General features: G+C 37.9%; 1 protein-coding gene across 1 annotated transcript; it reads left to right on the top strand.

Annotated features, from left to right (window-relative positions):
* The first annotated feature begins 565 nt into the window (after window positions 1-565).
* On the top strand, window positions 566-17,868 carry LOC127877213 (SH3 domain-containing protein 19-like). The gene is given in 14 exon segments (XM_052422892.1): window positions 566-694; window positions 3,095-3,202; window positions 3,616-3,808; window positions 4,184-4,520; window positions 4,522-5,968; window positions 6,699-6,878; window positions 7,844-7,919; window positions 8,174-8,357; window positions 10,653-10,775; window positions 11,591-11,754; window positions 12,291-12,474; window positions 14,486-14,683; window positions 15,411-15,636; window positions 17,126-17,868. Coding segments are annotated over 14 exon segments (3,726 nt in total). The 5' UTR covers window positions 566-618; the 3' UTR covers window positions 17,356-17,868.
* Window positions 17,869-19,359: the final 1,491 nt, after the last annotated feature.

Raw genomic sequence — 19,359 nt, 5'->3', positions numbered from 1 at the left:
ATAAATAGAGGAATGCAGGTGTCCGTCAGCGTTTAATTTAAACATACTAACCTGGTAGTTTTTATCAAATGTAAAAATACTCCGGAATTCATAATTAATAAATTGGTGTTTTTTTTCTAATGCAGGTACTTAATAATATTTTTTATATTGTAAACTTTTAAGAGTACATAGCACTTAAAGGATCCTTGTGAAACCTGAAATATGATGGTCTCCTATTCAAAATTTAATTTTATTATTGATAAAGTTCAAAATATAAATTCACCAAAAAATGTGCATTCTTCTAATGTGAACATTTAAATCTAAATCATTTCAAATCGCTCGCCATTTCCCTTAAGATCTAGACTAATAAGTCTAAGTGTTTTACATCTTTCTCGTTTAAAACTGAGCAATTTAAAAAATCATTTTTCACCTGAACTGTGTTAGACTGGAACAAAGCTAGTGACAGTGTTGTATGCCCGAACACCGTCAACGGTTCCAGGACTGCGCTGATAAATCCGGAGTTGGATTCATCTCTCTCCCGTTGCGACCGGTGCCACACAAGGCCCTGCAACATTTCGATTCAGATTCAGAATTGGTTGTGTGTTGCCCAAATAAACGGAAGTGATATATGTAAACAAGATGGATTCTTTGACAGGAGGATGTGCCCCCTCCCCACCAAAAAGGCCGACAATTATTAAACAGAATCCAGTGAAAAGTATGCGATGGCGAAAAAAACATTTAATGCAATTGTCTATGGCATATTTTTGTAAACAATGTCACAATAACTTTTTTTCTTCCGTGATTGAAATGTCAGAAATGCTTTTTTAAGACTTAAGTTTCAATTCAAGTTTCAAAATATTGAAAACAATAATGCAAACAATACAACAATAAACGCCTTACCTTCAAAGATTTATTTAAATCCTGTTGAATCCATGTCAAATTTGTTTTTTTACAGCATGTTTAACCATGAAAACCCGAAAGTTCCATGCACTACACACCTACAACAACATTAACTTCTAATGTGAAAATACTGAGCTCAGGCCGGGGATTGAACCCACGACCTCCAGAGTGGTAGTCAGACACTTTAACCACGTCGCTAAAGAGCTAGCCCAACAGCAAGGCTGTTGGAAGTGACCTTACTTTTACTACACTCCTCCCCCTTTTAATGTTTCAAGGCCCAGACACGCCCGCTACAGCATGTCTTGCTACCGCATGGCCCTACCAGAAACCATTAAACAGCTCAGACCGACTCCCGCATTCACAGTTCTTTTTTACCTCGTCGCCATTATTGTAAAAATACTGAAGCTCAGGCCGGGGATTGAACCCACGACCTCCAGAGTGGTAGTCAGACACTTTAACCATGTCGCTAAAGAGCTAGCCCAACAGCAAGGCTGTTGGAAGTGACCTTACTTTTACTACACTTCTCTCGTGGTGACCTTTATTGTGATGTCACACACAAAAAAGGATATCACTTGATTGCATCAAGCATAATGTAACCTAAACTTACAAATTTTACATATTTTATATAAGCATAAAACGGTAATAAAACTTTTTTTATGACTTCAATTAACAAGTTTCTGTTCTATTGGCCATTCTTATTTTGAGCAAAATGGTCACATAGAAGTGCTTAACAATTGCATAAACACAAACGTTTGACTTTTGTTCAAATAAATTTCGGCAAATATGTTACTATTAAAATATTTCCTGAAATAAACATCTAATCGGGACAGGGTATCCCCACTAAACATGGTGTATATCACCTGACATGATGTGCGCTCACAATTCTTATGCTAGAATTGTTCATGCAAAATTTTGTGAGAATCAGGACAAACTGAAAATATTAATGAAAATAAATAAGTTTTGTGTTAACACTAGCACAGTTGTCTGTTCAATTTGAAATTTTTGTGAAAATTTATTGGAGTTGAAGAAACATTTTTTAAATACAATAATGCTTGTTTTTTTTTGCTAATTTTGGTTGTGTTTGATTTTATTTTTAAGCAAAGTAATGTCAGTGAAACAAAATACTCGTGCATAATGTAAATAAAAATATTGATACGAGGACCCGTTAATAAAAAAAAAATTGTTGCAAAATTTAATTTTCTTTGGTCCTATTGGTCAATTTCTAGCCATTTGCTCATTTTGCAATCTACTGAATAATGTCTTTGGGAAATGAAACTAGGGTCCCCCAGTTCCAAAGCAGACTCTACCTCAGGGCTTTTCATCAGGAAATTAGAAGAGGCCCTAGCCTTTCAAATTGGCAATTTCATGCGCGATAACTGCTCATTTTGGAAAGACCGTGTTTTTAGAAGTTTTTGAAACAGGGTCTTTTTCATTGTGCAGAAGTATTAAAAGACACATTGTGGTGCATTCTTAATCATATTAGAGCTCTTTGCTTTCAATTTGGGAGATGCTCAATTATATAATTATGTCAAACTAAAAAAAATAAATAATTTTTTTACAATTTGGGAAATTCCTCTATCAATTTTGGGAAAAAATGAGCTTATTTTCAATTGGAAAGAGGCCGAATTTTCGGCCCCTAGTTATGTAAGGATGAAAAGCCCTGTACCATATCGGTATAAAAGCTAGATCATACAGCGAGAAAGTTTAAGTTATGATTATACATCACCATACTTCATATGCTATTGTTAGCACATGGGTTTTTCAAGCGATTTAAGGAAAAGGAGTCTGGTCGAAGTGGGATTTTAAAATTGATAAAATGGCAAATTTGGGAAGTGTTTATTGACAAATGGACCAAGTTGAGATTTTGTTATATCAACAAATATTGACACGTCAGGCCTTTTCCTGGCCATTTTGAAGAAAAAAAAATATAAACATTAAAGGCATAAACTTTGTTAGATGTTTATAAAATAATCATAAATCATTTTTGGAAAGTGGGATAATTATTTTTTTAATTTCAGTTTTTAATTTGGTCTCTTTGCTTAGGGATTGGGTCTGTGTTACAGCCTGTTTTGCAAAGCAGAAAAAAATCTGCTACATATGTGGCTTTTGGTTTATTGGAATTGAATGCACCTTTCCATATTTCATCAGACAATAATGCATTTGAGTATTATAGACAAATATTATTCTAAATAGGTTAATATTTGTTCATTTTCAGACGAAGGTTCCAACAAAATACCAGTCAGACCTGCGCCCCCTGTTCCTAAGGCTCCATCAAACACACCAAAAAACACAGACAATGGCTCTAGGGAAGAAATATCAAATGGTGAATGTAAAACTCCTATCTTATGCCAGTGATATTTTATTAAGATGTCTTTGTGTATCAATCTTAAAAACGCTGTACAATCTGCTATTATTTTTCAGTTAAAATGAAAATTTGACTGCCTCAAGCCTAAATGAAACGATATACATGTATACAAATACAATAACAAAAAAACCACACAATACATTGATGATAGAGAAAAGATTAAATTATTGAAAAATACTGTACTTGAGCCTTGCTCTAGGAACACCGTACTTATTGCATGTCCGTAAAGTTTTTCCCAGACTAGCCTGTGCTGTCCACATGAGCTAATCAGGAACGACACTTGTATGGTATTTTTCATTTAAAGGAAGTCTCTTCTTACCAATAGTCCAGTTTAGGCAGAAAGTCATATGCCTACACTGTCCCTGTTGCAGTAGATCCTCCCATGGGTCGCCCGTTGCCCCCAAGACCAGGTGAAAGGCCTGTTCCTCCTCGTCCCACTGACAAGCTCTTGCCACCCAGGCCCAGTGGTGGCGTCCCCTTGAATACACAGATTCCTGCAGGGTCTGGCAGGCCATTACCACCAGCACCAAGCGCCAAACCCAGCCAGGAAAACCCTGTGAAGAGGTATAGTCAAAGGGCATTGATTAACCCACTCTTGCTCAGATGCAAAGTGAAAATAGCATGAAAATACATGTAATCAGCATAAAACAGGTTTTAGGGTTTATGCTGTTTGCTGCTCATCAGTATCTTAAGGTTGGAAATGAAGCCTTTAAAACTTAAATCTGAACAGAAACATCTCAGATTTAATTTGATTTTCTAAGGGACTACAAAGAGGTCAAAATGTATCTGAGTAGTAAAGGGTTAACATGTTGTTGCTGACTGATAATTATAACTTGCAATGGATATTCAAAGCTTGATTATGTGCATTTTTGTACAAACTTATGTGTCAATTCAGTGACAGATGAAACTCCTTTTATCAATTTAAAATGCTTTTTTCAGGAGACCAGAGATCACCATAGTAAGTGCGAGGCCTATGTCAGAAGTGGGCTTTCGTGGAGATAAACCAGTGGAAAAATCTCAAACTAATCAAGACTTAATAGATGGTGAAACTCCTGCAGAGAGACCTAGCATTAAGAACCCTATAGATGTCAACTCAAACAACGTTAAAGTGCCACTGAATCCAGCTCCTCGTGTAGTTTCTAGGCCTTTGTCCCTAGTGCAAGGTGTACATGTAGATGAACAAAATAAAACAAACATGTCAGTTGTTGTAAAGTGTCCATCTCCAAGTCCCAGAAGTCGTACACCAAGAACTGGCAGTAATATAATCAGCAAAGAATCAAATGAAACTAGTCCAGGAGAGTGTCCTGCAGCAAGAATGTTTAATTCCTACTCAAGTAGGTGGTGGATCAGTCAGAAAGCCGCCCTCTATATCTCAAAAACCTCAAAATCTTCCAGCAAAATCTCATGAGCTCAGTTCTGCTCCAGACTCAAGCTTACTTGCTTGCGGTGGCAGTTGCAATATTGACAGTGCCTTAAGTTCTGCTGGCTCAGAAAATATAGGATCCTCTAGTAAAACTGATGATGTTAATGCAAATCTTCCGAGTGGAAGTGTTTATGCTGTGATAAATAAACCAAAACGACCAACAATAATAAGGCCTGAAAAGACCAAACAAGATTGTGGATCAGTTGCACAACAAAAGTCAGAAAGTGAACAACAAACACCTCCTGAACTTCAAGCAAGAACTAGTTTACCTCAAAACAATGATGCAAACAAAAGTGGACAAGATGAAGTTCCAGAATTCCTGAAGAAGAAATTAAGATCTACTGTTGATACTACACCAAGTCCCTCTGAAAGCTCCACTCTCCAACCATCACCCATTAAACCCAAACCTTCGCCCCTTCCCAAGCCAAAACCATCTGCTGTCAAACCAGCTGTATCGACAAAGCCTACTACAAATTCTAAGCCCACAAATCAAGCTTCTGAAAAAGCTGAACGGTCTGTTGATATGATATCAGATGTAGAAAGTGCAATATCTAGTACAAATGCATTGCAGGAAACTCAAAACAAAATGACAGAAAATACATCATCAGTTACTATGAACTTTAAAAGGCCAACTATAATCAGACCGCAAAGAGGATTTAAAACTGCAGAAAGTGATGAAAATGTGAAAAGTAATGAATTATCAGCAGAAGTTCCTGTAAAATATGTTGATAAAAGTTCCACAGATGTTGAAATCAGACCTAGACCTGCCACACGGCCTGTTTCAATGATGAGCGTTTCTTATAGTAAAAAAGATGAGACGGAACCGACGAGGGAAGCAAATGATCTTTCCACATCGCCAACAGGATCTGCAGATTTTCTTGTGCCAGGTCATCCCAGCCCTTTGCCCCGCCCCACCCCCAGGGGCAGACCCAAATCTGTGATGCTCCCTCAGGCCGCCAGGCCACCTCCTCCAGCAGCAAGAGCCCAAGATGATTCCAGTACCGGACAATCATCTCAGAAACACATAGAACCCTCCAAACCCGTCTCCCGGCCTCCCCCACCCAAACCGTCGCCCCCTCGTGTGACAAAATCTCAGCCTGAGCCTGATGCTCCAAGTGAAAGAGCTGAGTTGTCAGCCACTGATAGAAGGAGCTCCCTAAAGCGGATAGGAGTGTCAGTGTTTCCACCGGCTGTGCTGCAGGCTGCTTCTGCCAGTAAGGTCAAGGACCAGGTCAAGGTTTATAGTGACTCCTCGGATGAAGAGTTCTTCATGGCCCCAGAAAAACCAGAGAGACCCTCAGGTAGGTGGACTCCATATACTAATTTACTTGTGCCACACTCATGGGAAATGTGGCTAAATGCATGTATGGAAAGTGTTGTCCCAGATAAGCGTATGCAGACAGCACAGGATGACACTTTCTGCTCTTATAGAATTTTTCATTGAAGTAAAGTCTCTATTCTACAAATGTAAATGAAACTCAAGTAGAGGTGGAAAAAGCTTTATAAACAATCTGCCTCATGTATTTCATATCAATAATAATGTTATAATGATAATAAAATTGTGGCTGCGCAAACATTTACCTTCAGAAGAAACATGCTATATTCCAATTTTAGTTTTAGAAAATAAATATTACTGAATTGATACTAAGACTGCTTATTTTTAGGTTAAGAGATGAAACCTGTATACAATGTATTAAATATTAATTGTCCCCTACAGGTTTCACCGGAGGGGACTTATGGTTTGCGCTCTGTGTGTACGTGAGTCTGTCAGTCGGTCACACTTTTCTGGATCCTGCGATAACTTCAAACGTTCTTAATACTTTTTCATGAAACTTGATACATGGATAGATGGCAATATGGAAATTATGCACGTCATTTCATTTTGTTCCTACATCAAAAATTCTGGTTGCTATGGCTACAAATAGTTTTTTTATATATTTCTGACAATGGTGGAGCCGGTAGGGGACATATATTGCTTGGCATTAGTCTTGTTTAGAATAGATGAATACCTGTACTATTTATATATTGTAGCTGGGCCTAGGGTCTCACCGGCAGGGCCAGTCCAGGAGGCCAGTGTTGAGCCCTCAAGCCCCACACAGCCAGCCAACCAGGTGACCAAACCACCCAGATCTGTTGTACCCGGCCCCAATCCTGACATGCCTGTGGGGCCTACCACACACGCAAGGAAAACATCAGAGCAGGAAAATGAGGGTAACTTCATTGAGAATATCTATGATATTGGTCCCCTTGCAGTTTAATGAGAGGGGACTCTGGGGGGTACCCCCTGTCCATTCGTGTGTCTGTCTGTACTGTCCAAATCTGGAGCCTGCTTAAACTTTTAAAGTACTGAAGCAAGGTTGATGAACTTGGTAAATGGATAGATATGGTCTCCAGCAAGGTTGATAAATCCTGGTAAGTTGATAGATGGCCAAATAGGGATTTTTATTTTGTAACAGAAAAATTGTGGTTGCTTTGGTTACAGATGCTATGGTAACAGGAATAATTAAAAAATATCAATAATTGGATCTTGCAATAACTCAAGAAGTAAGTAAGCTTAGTGGATGAAATTTGGTGTATGGATAGAGGTCCATTTGGGGAAAATACACTGTCTTTCAGTTGTGTTTGCCCGTCTGACCGTCTGCCTGTCTGAAAAATTTGGATCTTTTTAATAACTCAAAAAAGTACTTAGGCTTCATCGATAAAACTCTTCATGTTGAAAGAGGGACATATGGGAAATATGCATGTTTTTTCAATGCTTTTGTCAGACAAAAATTGTGGTTGCTATAGTAAAAGAAATAATAAAATACTAAATTCTGGATTGTTTGACAACTTAAAAAGTACTTAAGCTAGGTAAGGTTAATGAAACTGGGTGTATGAATAGAGAGCCATGTACATTATAACCCAGGAAACATAATAAAATAAACGCCTTGCCTTGTAAAAATTGGGCTTTATGAATTATGTAAAGTGTCATCCCAGATGAGACTGTGCAGTCCACATAAGCTAATAAGAGAGGACACTTTCCAATTGTATGGTCTTTTTCATTTTATGAAATTCTCTTCTTAGCGAAAATTCAGTTCAGGCAAAAAGCAGAGGTCTGGGACAACACTTTTTGCACATGCATGTAGCTCCCTTATTCCAGGGTTCAGCTCCTATGTTATTGCTGCTCACTATTACAGAAGTGACTGAGAAGAGAGGCAAGCCTCCACGACCCGGTGGTGGACCTACCAGACCTACATCAGTGCCTGTCAAGAGGTAGGGGCCACTGCGTCACACAGAATATGCGTTAAAAAGCCTGCATCAATTTGAAGCATGCTCTGGGAAAACTTCCTAAAAGGTCGTCAACAGAGAACAAAACTTACATGTCAAGAGTTTTGTCATCAAGCTCCTTCCAAGAAATTCATTTGTTACTTGTTGCATTCATTTAAAGCCTAAAACATAATTTTATAACAGTTTCAATTCCAAATGTATTAAAATCATTTTTCCAACATATCACATCCATTCAACAGTTCAGCCCCACCCAAACCCTCACCTCCCAAGCCTGCAGCAGATGGCCCCACCAAGAAGTCGGTTCCCACTTTGCCTTCCAGGCCTGGACCTGGCCACCCTCTGTACCATCACATGATGCAGACACCTCACGGCGTGGCCATGCACGACTACACTGCACAGGCTGATGATGAACTGCCATTCAAGGTGAGACGTTTAATTAATAAGGATTTATTTGAGCCTTGTTCTGGGAAAACTGGGCTTAATGCATTTGCGCCAAGTGTCATCCCAGAATAGCCTGTGCAGTCGGCAAGCTAATCATGGATGGCCATTTTGCTTTAATGGAGGTTTTTTATGCCCCTGTATCGATAGATCGGGGATATATTGTTTTTGGCCTGTCCGTCTTTCTTTCTGTCTGTCATTCTGTCCCAAAACTTTAACCTTACAGTAAAGTTTTGCAATAACTTTTGAAATAATGAACATAGCAACTTGATATTTGGCATGCATGTGTATCTCATGGAGCAGCACATTTTGAGTGGTGAAAGGTCAAGGTCATCCTTCAAGGTCAAAGGTAAAAAAAAAAAGCGGTGCATTAGGGGGCATTGTGTTTCTGACAATCACATCTCTTGTTTTAGGAAGTCTTTTCTGAACAAAAACCCATTCGAGACAGAAAGTTTTGTATCAGATTAGCCTTTTCAAACTGCACAGGCTAATCTAGGACAAAACTTTCCACACATTTATTCATAATTGTTTATTGGCGGATAAACAATGTTGTGGAATTCTGTTGCTATTAAATCAATCTACAAGAGTTTTAGCCTAAAATTAATAACTGATTGAACATTATATTTGTTGATTTTAACTAGGGATGGCAACGAATACCGATATTGGTATTCGGATATTCGGTCATCCTTCCGAACGAATATTCGGATATTCGGTCAACATCTGTTAGAAAAAAATCAACTATGTTTACCGTACCATTACTCCATGAATTCTACTTTCGTTTTTACCGGAAGTGACTAAATATTGACACAGCATTGCCGTCGCTAATTGTTAAAATTGAATGACGAAAACTGTTTTTTAAACTTTTAATATTGTAAATCAACAATAGAACGAGAAACATAATATTTACATGACGACAAAACAATTACATAACAAAACAGTTAGATCTATAAATAATTTAAGCTGAACTTAAACATAGTATTTACATAGCGAACACGTGCTTTAATATTGTACATCAACAATAGAACGACAAACATAATATTTACATGACGACAAAATAATTACATGACAAAACAGTTAGATCTATAAATAATTTGAACTGAACTTAAACGTATTATTTACATAGCGAACACATGCAAACAAAACACCGTTGCCACATTTAAAAGTAACTCGGATCGGCGTCACTGGGCACATGAAAATTGTTCTTATTTAAAAACACGATTGCGTCGACCAGATCACTGGCGAGTCTATTTCTTAGTTTATTGATGAGCAATCCAGTGGTTGAGAATATGCCCTCAGATGGCATAGAAGTTGCAGGTACATATAGACTTTCGAAAATTCGCTCTCGTGACGTTTCCACCAGTCAAGAGGTTTAGCGTTTGGCTCCATTTTCACAAGCAAATATCTCTGAAGTTCGTCAGAATTCTCTTGCTCGGTTAGAGGTTGAGTAAATTATTTTCTAAAAGCTTTTTTGATTGGACAACGTTATTATAACCATACGATCTTTTTTGTTTTTCACACCAAGTCGGCACTTACTTTACTTATTTAATCTTTTATCATGTTAAATGTAATTTGAGTTATTAGATCAAGACGGGTCTGTGTTTTAATTGCCATACGGTCTTATTTGTTTTTTTACACCAAGTCGGCTTTTCCTTTACTCATTTAATCTTTGATATTTTTAAATGTAATTCGAGTCATTGGATCAAGTGCAGGTCGGTGTTTTGATTGCCGATGCGATTAGAACCTTTCATAATTTTGACACAAAGTGACTGTCTTTGTTAGGCAATTAGCGGGATTTATGACCGGTATACTGTCATCACCATAGCGACGAATTATCCGGACTAAACATTATGACACGAGGAACGACTTTTTATACAATGTTTGAAGCAAATTTCACGAATACAAAGTCTTTGAAATAACTCGATTTTTTTTATTTTTTTCTTCCGAATATTCGATTCGGAAAATAGTATCCGAATATTCGGTCCGGGACCGAATATTCGGATATTCGGATATTCGTTGACATCCCTAATTTTAACATAACATGCAAATACTTTTCACATGTTCTAAAATGCATTTTTACTGGCCTTTGTGTACGTTAACCTATTAGTGCCATATGAACAACATTTCAATCCAACACACAGGCATGACCAACAGCACACATTTTGGCCATGCTCTGATAAAAGGGGGTATAATGCATGTGTGTAAAATGGCGTCGCAGATTAGCCTGCGCACAGGCTAATGCGGGACAACACTTTTCCCCTTAACTGGATTTTTGCTCTACAGACTGGAGAGCTGCTACTGCTGGTGCGTCGTATCGATGCAGACTGGCTGGTGGGTCGCCTAGGGGACCGAGAGGGAATGTTTCCTCAGGCCTTCATCAAAGTCAAGATGCCACTGGCTGGAGAGGTAAGGGTAGGGCTAGAAATTTCATCTTCACCTTGAACTGCAATGTTTTTTATACTAACTTAGATAGAGTTGTTGCTTATGAACAACCATTCACAATGCGACCTTCACCTACCTTGGAATGTATTACATGTACATAATATTTCACTTTGAAGCAACTAAAATACGTTTTGGAATGTGTGGTTCCGCAATTAATAAATAAGTAAATGTAACCAAACTGTGAAAATCAATTCCTTTCTGAAAAGGTTTTAAACCTTAGTGAACTATATTTGAAGTGTGCCATAGGAAAACACGCCTGCTTACCCCTAGAAAGAGTTAATTTGTCAAGTGACCACCGGTATTTGACTGAAATACTGTTAATTACAACAAAACAAGTAAACCATTTAAGTCTCAATCTGGGGAAACAGAGCTTAATGCACATGCCTTAAATGTTGTCCCAGATAAGCCTGTGCAGTTTTCACTGGCTTATCAGTTTTGTGACTCTCCACCTAAACTGGATTTTTGTTAAGAAGAGACTATCTTTAAACAAAAAATACAGTAAAAGCAGAAAGTGTCATCCCTGATTAGCCTGTGCAGACAGTGTCATCCCTGAATTATTAGCCTGTGCAGACAGTGTCATCCCTGATTAGCCTGTGCAGAAAGTGTCGTCCCTGATTAGCCTGTGCAGACAGTGTCATCCCTGATTAGCCTGTGCAGAAAGTGTCGTCCCTGATTAGCCTGTGCAGACAGTGTTATCCCTGATTAGCCTGTGCAGAAAGTGTCGTCCCTGATTAGCCTGTGCAGAGGATACTTCTTGCTCATGTTGGCTGCTGTTTCAGGCTCTGGAGGGAGACTCTCAGTCCGAGGACTCTGTTGAAATGTCAGCCTGCGCAAGTACTGAGAAGCCTGACAACCTGGGCTCTGGACCGCGCTGCCGGGCGAGGTTTGACTTTGACGGGGAGGGCCCTGATGACCTGGTGTTTGAAGATGGAGATGTCATTAGGTGGGACCCCTTACTGTAGACTTGCTGCTGGCAGGGATTGAAATTCATAGGCTTATGTTTTAGCTGGACTATTCTGCATATGTTTCATGTCCAGTAAGGACAACAGTAAATAGAAAGACACCTATCCTTACTCTTTCCTGATATATTTCGCCTAGATAGGCTGTTTACAAGTTTGTTTTATTCACTAAATCGTTTGAGCTATCCTACTCACGGATGTCCCTTCGTCAGTGTCTGCCTAATGTTCTGGTAGAGGTAAACATGCAAGATATCATTGTTTTGACTGCAGGTATTCACTTAAAACTGTGTGCATGTGTATAAGGTCATTGTTGCAAGTCATGTTCACTGACCACGTTGCAAAAGTCAGACTTGAAATAAACTTAATATGTATTAAATACAAACTTATGATTCTTTAATGTTCTTATAATATCTTGGCAGAGTTGGAAACCTTAGGTAAACACATGCAAGTGAGGCTCATATTAAAACTATCACAATCACTTTTCAATCAATGAGTCAAGTACAGACTTGTTTTTTCTCAGGCTTTTGGAGAGGGTTGGTTTGGAGTGGAGACGTGGAGAGATGAATGGGAGACAGGGCTTGTTTCCCCTGGCATTTGTGGAGATTATTGAAGATTTGCCTGCCAATGACAACACCAACTCTACCTCCAAGACTGTTCGAGCCGTGTTTGATTTTGATGGGGAACTTGGCGAACTGAGTTTCCAGGTAAATGATGTTGCTTAAAACTGTTCCTAGAAATCTGTTAGCTTGGCATTATTGGATTATATTGTCTTGCAGTTCTGTTTGCTCAACAAAAATCAAATAGTAATGTTATAATTTCTAGGCAATCCTAAATGAAATTCTCCATATCTCTTCTTGTGAAGTCATCTCACAAATTTCAAGATGTTGTAAATGTCTTCAATTGTGTATACAGTCCAACCCCTCTTAAGCAGCCAGTCAAGGGGAACAGCCAAATTGGCTGCTTAAGCAGGGTGGCCTCTTAAGAGGAGGTTGGGTCATAGGGAGTCTGGAGTTGATGAGTGCATGGCCACCTGTTCAATTTTTGTATAAACAAAATGGTAAATATGTGTACATGTACTAAACAATGTATAGACTTAAAATAATTTTATTTCCTCCTTTCTAAGATTAGCTATAAGACAACATTTTCACTCAAAAAAATATTCTATTCATCTTTCTAATCATCATCAATATAATCATCATCAGAATCAAGTCAATGAAAAAGAATCATTCTCATGATTCATTGTTTACACAATGCGCGTTGTATGGCCCCAATGCACTTAATATGGGAACAGTTGTGAATCAGTTATGCGTGAATAACTCCCGTGTCACTATAAATCGATAATTTAATCGGTTTTTTGCAGTTTTATGGCTTTGAATACCTACCGCAGGAATTGGTCCCGACAGTGATCTTCTTCACGATAAAATTGTGGCCAGTTACTTAAGAAACTGATAATAGCAACCGGGTGTAATCCTCCTGGTAATCGTGCTTTTCATGCATAATATTATATAAACATTTTTTCACCGCGTAAAGGGTTTTATCAAAATTCATATTGAAATCATTGTAAATATAAAACAAATATAACTGTTTTGTTTTATTACCAAATGAGAATAATAATTTGTAATCCGAAACACACTCCCGATTGTTAAATGTTAACGAGACATTTACAAATTCTAGCATCGTGTATTTCCTTTGTCCCAATAAAAGCGCGCGAAAATTATGCACCAATGTACAATGTCACGCCATACCCATGGTTCGAAAGCATGCATGCATTGATTTTTGGATAAAAACTTTGTAGCACAAAGAACATGTAGATCAGATGATTTCGGTTAAAAGTTTTGTGGTCCTTTTCAACTTTTAATTAGCCGATAATTGTCATAAATGTGTGCTTGAAATAGTATGAGCTACAAATAATAAATTATAAATTAAGAATCTCCTTTCCAGTAATAATAGGTGATATTCGCACGTGCGGAAACAAAAAGATCAAACGGTCGCATATAGCTTTTAACCCGATAACCCGATAATCTGCCGCTAATTAATTGCAATTTGCAAACTGGCTGTCAAAATGTTTATCTCACATCACGCTACAGTACTACAGAGTCTAAACCGCATACTGGAATTACGTATAAATTTTTTCGCCGTTGCGTCTGTGTAATTTTGCCAATGTACATGACTGACTTACTTGCGCGTGACCACTCATATGGGGGATATTTAACATTTGGGATGCAAAATTGCTGGCCGCTGGTCGGAGAAACAGGGTTACCGCTTAAGAGGGGTGCATTATATAGCGTTTATCGACGGTCGCTGCACAGACCGGCCGCCTACACGGGATGACCGGCGATGAGGGGTGACCGGAAGTAGGGGTTGGACTGTTGATTTGTTCAGTTTTACAAATACTGACAAGATCATTCTTTGAGCTTTGCTCTTGGAAAATGGGGCTTGATGCATGTGTGTAAAGTGTCCTCCTATATTAGCTTGTGCAGTATACAAAGGGTAATCAGGGACGATATTTCAAGCTTTAACCCTTTTTTTGTTTAAAAAGACTTTAGCAAAAATCCAGTTTATGCAGAAAGTGTCCTCCCTGATTAGCCTTTGCAGACTGCGCAGGCTACTTTGGGCAGACACTTTATTCACAAATAATTCACAAAGTCTTGTTTTCCATGAGGGAGGCTCAATTTAAACAAAAATATCATTTACAGTCAAGTTGCACCCTTTCAGGCCGGGGATGCAATTCAAGTGACGCACATTGTGAACGAGGAATGGCTGTACGGTGAAATGGGGCCTTGCAGGGGGCAGTTCCCAGTGCAGTTTGTGGACCATGTGCCCCCTGGGTTACCTCCCCTAGAGGTCAGTAACCACGGTAACCAGACATGTGGACTGGAGACTGCAGCAACTTCAGGGGATGGACTGTCAAAGGTTAGGTGATTTTTACATGATACATCATGCAGATGAGCGTAAAAACAGTTTATTATTGAGTTCTGAATAGCAGCCATTCATGTTCTGTTAAGAAAAACTTGATTTGAAGATATAACTTTGTGATCATGAAGCCTTACATTTATCTGAAATTTGTCAAAGTTTACAATGTTTATGATTTTATATTCAAGTATAAGCACTTAAATATTCACCTGAAATTGTCACAAGCTGCAAATCCATATGTATTATAAAAACATGTATTATATTATCTTTCTTTTTTCTGTTACCAATGTACATGTATAGTTTATTCAACACTAAAATGAGAAACTGTATGCGCTTGTACTAGCATTTTCAGTACCACGTCATGCTAGTAATCTCAAGTCTGGTTCTGGGAAAACTGGGTTTAGTGCATTTTCAGAAAGTGTCATCCCAGGTAGCCTGTGCACGCTGGATAGGCTTACCATAAGGGACACTTTCCGCCTAGACTAGATTTTGATTTCGAAGAAATTTGTTTAAACTGAAAATTCATTAAAAGTGTATAGTGTAGCCTGTGCAGACCGCAGTGGCTAATCTTGGACAACCAGTTACGCACACGCAATTAGGCCTGCTTTCCCAGAGAGCGGCACAGATTGCATTCAATACTGAAATATGATAAAGAGTATTTGCTTGTTTCTCTGTAGTTATCTCTTTGATGTTTTACTATAGATTGACTTTGGCCTTTAAACTGCAGATGAATGAAGCCACTAGACAGGAGGAAGCACAGGTCTCCATTCAGTGTGTAGCTGTCTATGACTTCCCAGCCCAGAGTCCTGACGACTTACCCTTCTCTGTGGGTGATCACATAGAGATTGTGGAGCGGATAGGGGCCGACTGGGCACGGGGCAGGATAGGGGGCAGACAGGGCATGTTCCCTGTCTCCTTTGTGGAGATACTTCATCAAACTGGGTCTCAGCAAGGTAAGGGTGATATCTATGATAAATGAATTTGAACTGTGCCATGGGGAAACTGGACTTAATGCATGTGTGTTAATTGTCATTCCCAATTAGCCTGTGCTGTCATGGTCAACAATTTCTTGTTTTATGGAATTTTTTGTGTAAATGAGTTCTCTTCTTAGGGAAAACCCATTGTAGGCCAACAGTGGGATGACATTTTATGCATATGAATTAAGCCCTGTTTTAATGTGGCTCATTAACTGAAGAGTTATGATTTTATAATTTTATCACAATTACTTAAAATGATTGAAATGCATCAAGGCAGCCAGGTTTTCTGTATTAATTTAGTGCTAAAAAATATAGCAAAACATATTTGCTCAAGAGATGTATTAAGAAGGTACCATACAAGCTCTTTAGGTTGCCCATTCTGAATATTAATGTATGCCTATTGTTTGCAAAAACATTGATGCATGTATGACAGTTTTAGATGTTATTCTCAAAATCATTCACAAGTTTGAAGGGTATTTTATTGCAAACATTTATGTATTGATACATTTATGTAAACCTCAGTGTGTGTATGACATATCACCATTAAAGTGGTTTGTGATGTAGATAGGAAGATCACTTACTTGGGTTGTGTACATGTAAATACCTCTAATTGCACTGGTACAGTTAATTGGGTTTGACCAGCATAGCAGGAAGGAAATTATTCACTTAGATAACCAAATGTGCACACTTTCAGACGGATATAAACATGCCCATTTCAGCTAAATTTAGATCATATGATTAGGATAAACAATTACTTCCCATTCAAATTGTATCTTCTAATTTCTTTGATATTGCATACCTTACATGAATCTTTTGATTTAAACCTAGAATGAAAATGAAAATTGTTATCCCCATTTTATACCCCATGCCACACAATGTGGAAATTTTAAATATTCTAATCAATTTTAGCAGTCCACACAGGATGACACTTTCCGCCTAAACTGGACTTTATCAAAGAGTCTCCATGTAAACAAAAAATTCAAGAAAAACGTTAAGTCATCCTTGATTTGCCTGTATGGACCCCAGGCTAACACTTGGTGCAAATGCACTTAGCCCAGCGTTTCCAGAATGCTGCTAATATTTGCTGTATGAATACTATTGTACCCAGAACTCCACATCGAGTAGAATACAGTCTGATATATGAATGCTGTCTATTGCTGTCCAGAGAATGGTGTACCAGTCAAATACTTCATAGAGTAGAATACAGTCTGATATATGAATGTTTTGTATTGCAATCCAGAGAATGATGTACCAGTCAAACACTTCATAGAGTAGAATACAGTCTGATATATGAATGCTTTCTATTGCTGTCCAGAGAATGATGTACCAGTCAAAAACTTCATAGAGTAGAATACAGTCTGATATATGAATGCTTTCCATTGCAATCCAGAGAATGGTGTACCAGTCAAATACTTCATAGAGTAGAATACAGTCTGATATATGAATGTTTTGTATTGCAATCCAGAGAATGATGTACAGGGACAAGAAGCCACAGAGGAATCTGATATGGAGACAGGAAGGAGAGCCACAGCCCTCTATGACTTCACTGGGGAGGCTGACAATGAGCTCACATTCCTTGAAGGGGACATAATCCTGGTTGAAGGGCCCATGCAAGGGGCTGAGGACTGGTGTTGGGGGGTTCGCAGGGGAAACAGGGGCATATTTCCTGCTGCCTTTGTGGAGATGGTATCTTGAGTGATATTTTAAGCTACATGTTATATGTGTCCCGAATTACATTTAAAGCTTGATATTATATGTATCCTGAATCACAGTTAACGCTTAATGTTATGTGTCCACAATCACATTTAAAGCAAAATGGACTGAGTGATTGATTGATTGACTGATTGATTGATTGATCAAGATTTAAAAAAATGAAGTTTGAGCTGTACAATTGTGATAGCCTTAAAGGCAAAACCATGTGAATGTCCAGTTGACCAATAAACACGTGACTTATTCAGTTGAAATCTAAGTGATGCTTTGTGTTGTTAATAAGTTATTTATGAGGAAAAATTTTAATTATGATGAAACTGTTTATTTTGAAAAAAGCTGAAAAGAGCTAAAATTGTTATTTGTCAAAAATTGACTTTTTGATTTAATACAAACTATATGACATTTCAAAAGTGCTTTTTTAGCTCTGTTTGTATACTTTTATAAGAAAAAAATTAAGGGCTGTACTTTTAAGTTACAGGTGAATAAATAGATTTTGAATGGTTGTCTTGTTCCAATCTGATCTTTGATTGCAGAAAATATTTAAAGTGAACCTTTTTTTTTACTATATACAATTATTTCAATTGAATTAAATCCCCTTCCATTGTAACTTGATCAGACTACATGTTTAACCCCAGTCTGTCTGTCCACTCCAAGAATCTGGATCCTGCAATAAAGGAAAAGTACTAAAGCTTTAATTATGAAGCTCAGTACATGTATGTGGATTGAAGACCGTATCAAATGTTATCAGTGTTTTCCTCAGACTAAAATTGTGATTGCAATTGTTACAGAAATAATTTAAAATTGAACGCTGGATTATGAGACGAAACAATAACTAGGTTTTTGAAACTGTATGTTGATAGAGGGCCCCATATATGTAATTTAAGTTTTGTCTGTGCATCCGAAAAATCAAAATTCTGCGATAACTCAAAAGATTGATGAAACTCAGTTTGTGTTTAGTTTAAAATGCACATTCTTTCAGTGTGTGTTCTTTTTCCAGAATTGTGGTTTCTATGGATACTTGTACAGCTATTATTGAAAACTAAGCCTTCTACGAGGGGTGTTCCAGAAGTTAGTTAATTTTCGCTGTAACTTTCATTTGGTAACATAAATGAATAGGCAAATTGCATGATTAGAATATTTTTTCTTTTCCAAATCTACTCACCAAATATCATTGAAATACATAAAACAATGAGGATGTTATAGATATTTAAACATATGCACAATGCGCACAGCGGCGCACACTTAATGTTTCTGTTTAACGTAAATGACGTTATGAAGTTAATAAATGTCAAATCTTTTCCACATTATCAACTCCATCGTGAACGCACTTCATGTGTGGAATATCCACTTGTCAAAAGTATCTCTATACCAGTCAGCGTCAAAAGACGACACGATTCTCTGTGCTGCAACTGTAAGTTCCTGTTTACTTTCAAAGCGAATACAGCGCAACTGTGATTTCACATCTGGGAAGACGCAAAAGTCCATAGGGTAAAAAAATCCGGGCTGTAAGGAGGATGACTGAGGTACTGAAACCCTATTACATATATCTCAAGTTCCGTTGTCTGGGCTCTATGCGCAGCTTCATTGTCTTGGTGTAGTATGATGGCCGAGGCATCAATTGTAGTTCTCTTTTTCCTTAGAGCATTTATTAAATCCCTGTGAAGTACCTGCAGTAGGCAAATTGAAAAATTAAGTTTCATGTAACTTTTTTAAATTGTAATTATTTAATTTTTTATTTTGAATATGAATGTTTTAAAGTAATAACACAATTGTCAAAATAACAATACATAATTTAACAACACAATTTCATTACCTTTTGATAATAAGTAGCATTTGTTGTCTGACCATCGGGCACTTGATGGATGAGCAGCATCACCCGTCATCTATCCATGAAGACGATAAACATATGTTTTCCACCAGACCTAATGACCCTGGCTTTCTTCGGCAGAGGACATGCTGCTGTTTACCACACTGAGGATTGTGCTTTCA

The sequence above is a fragment of the Dreissena polymorpha genome, chromosome 4 (genome assembly GCF_020536995.1).
Source record: "Dreissena polymorpha isolate Duluth1 chromosome 4, UMN_Dpol_1.0, whole genome shotgun sequence".
Taxonomy (NCBI): Eukaryota; Metazoa; Mollusca; class Bivalvia; order Myida; family Dreissenidae; genus Dreissena; species Dreissena polymorpha.
This window is presented reverse-complemented; position numbering and strand designations above follow the sequence as displayed.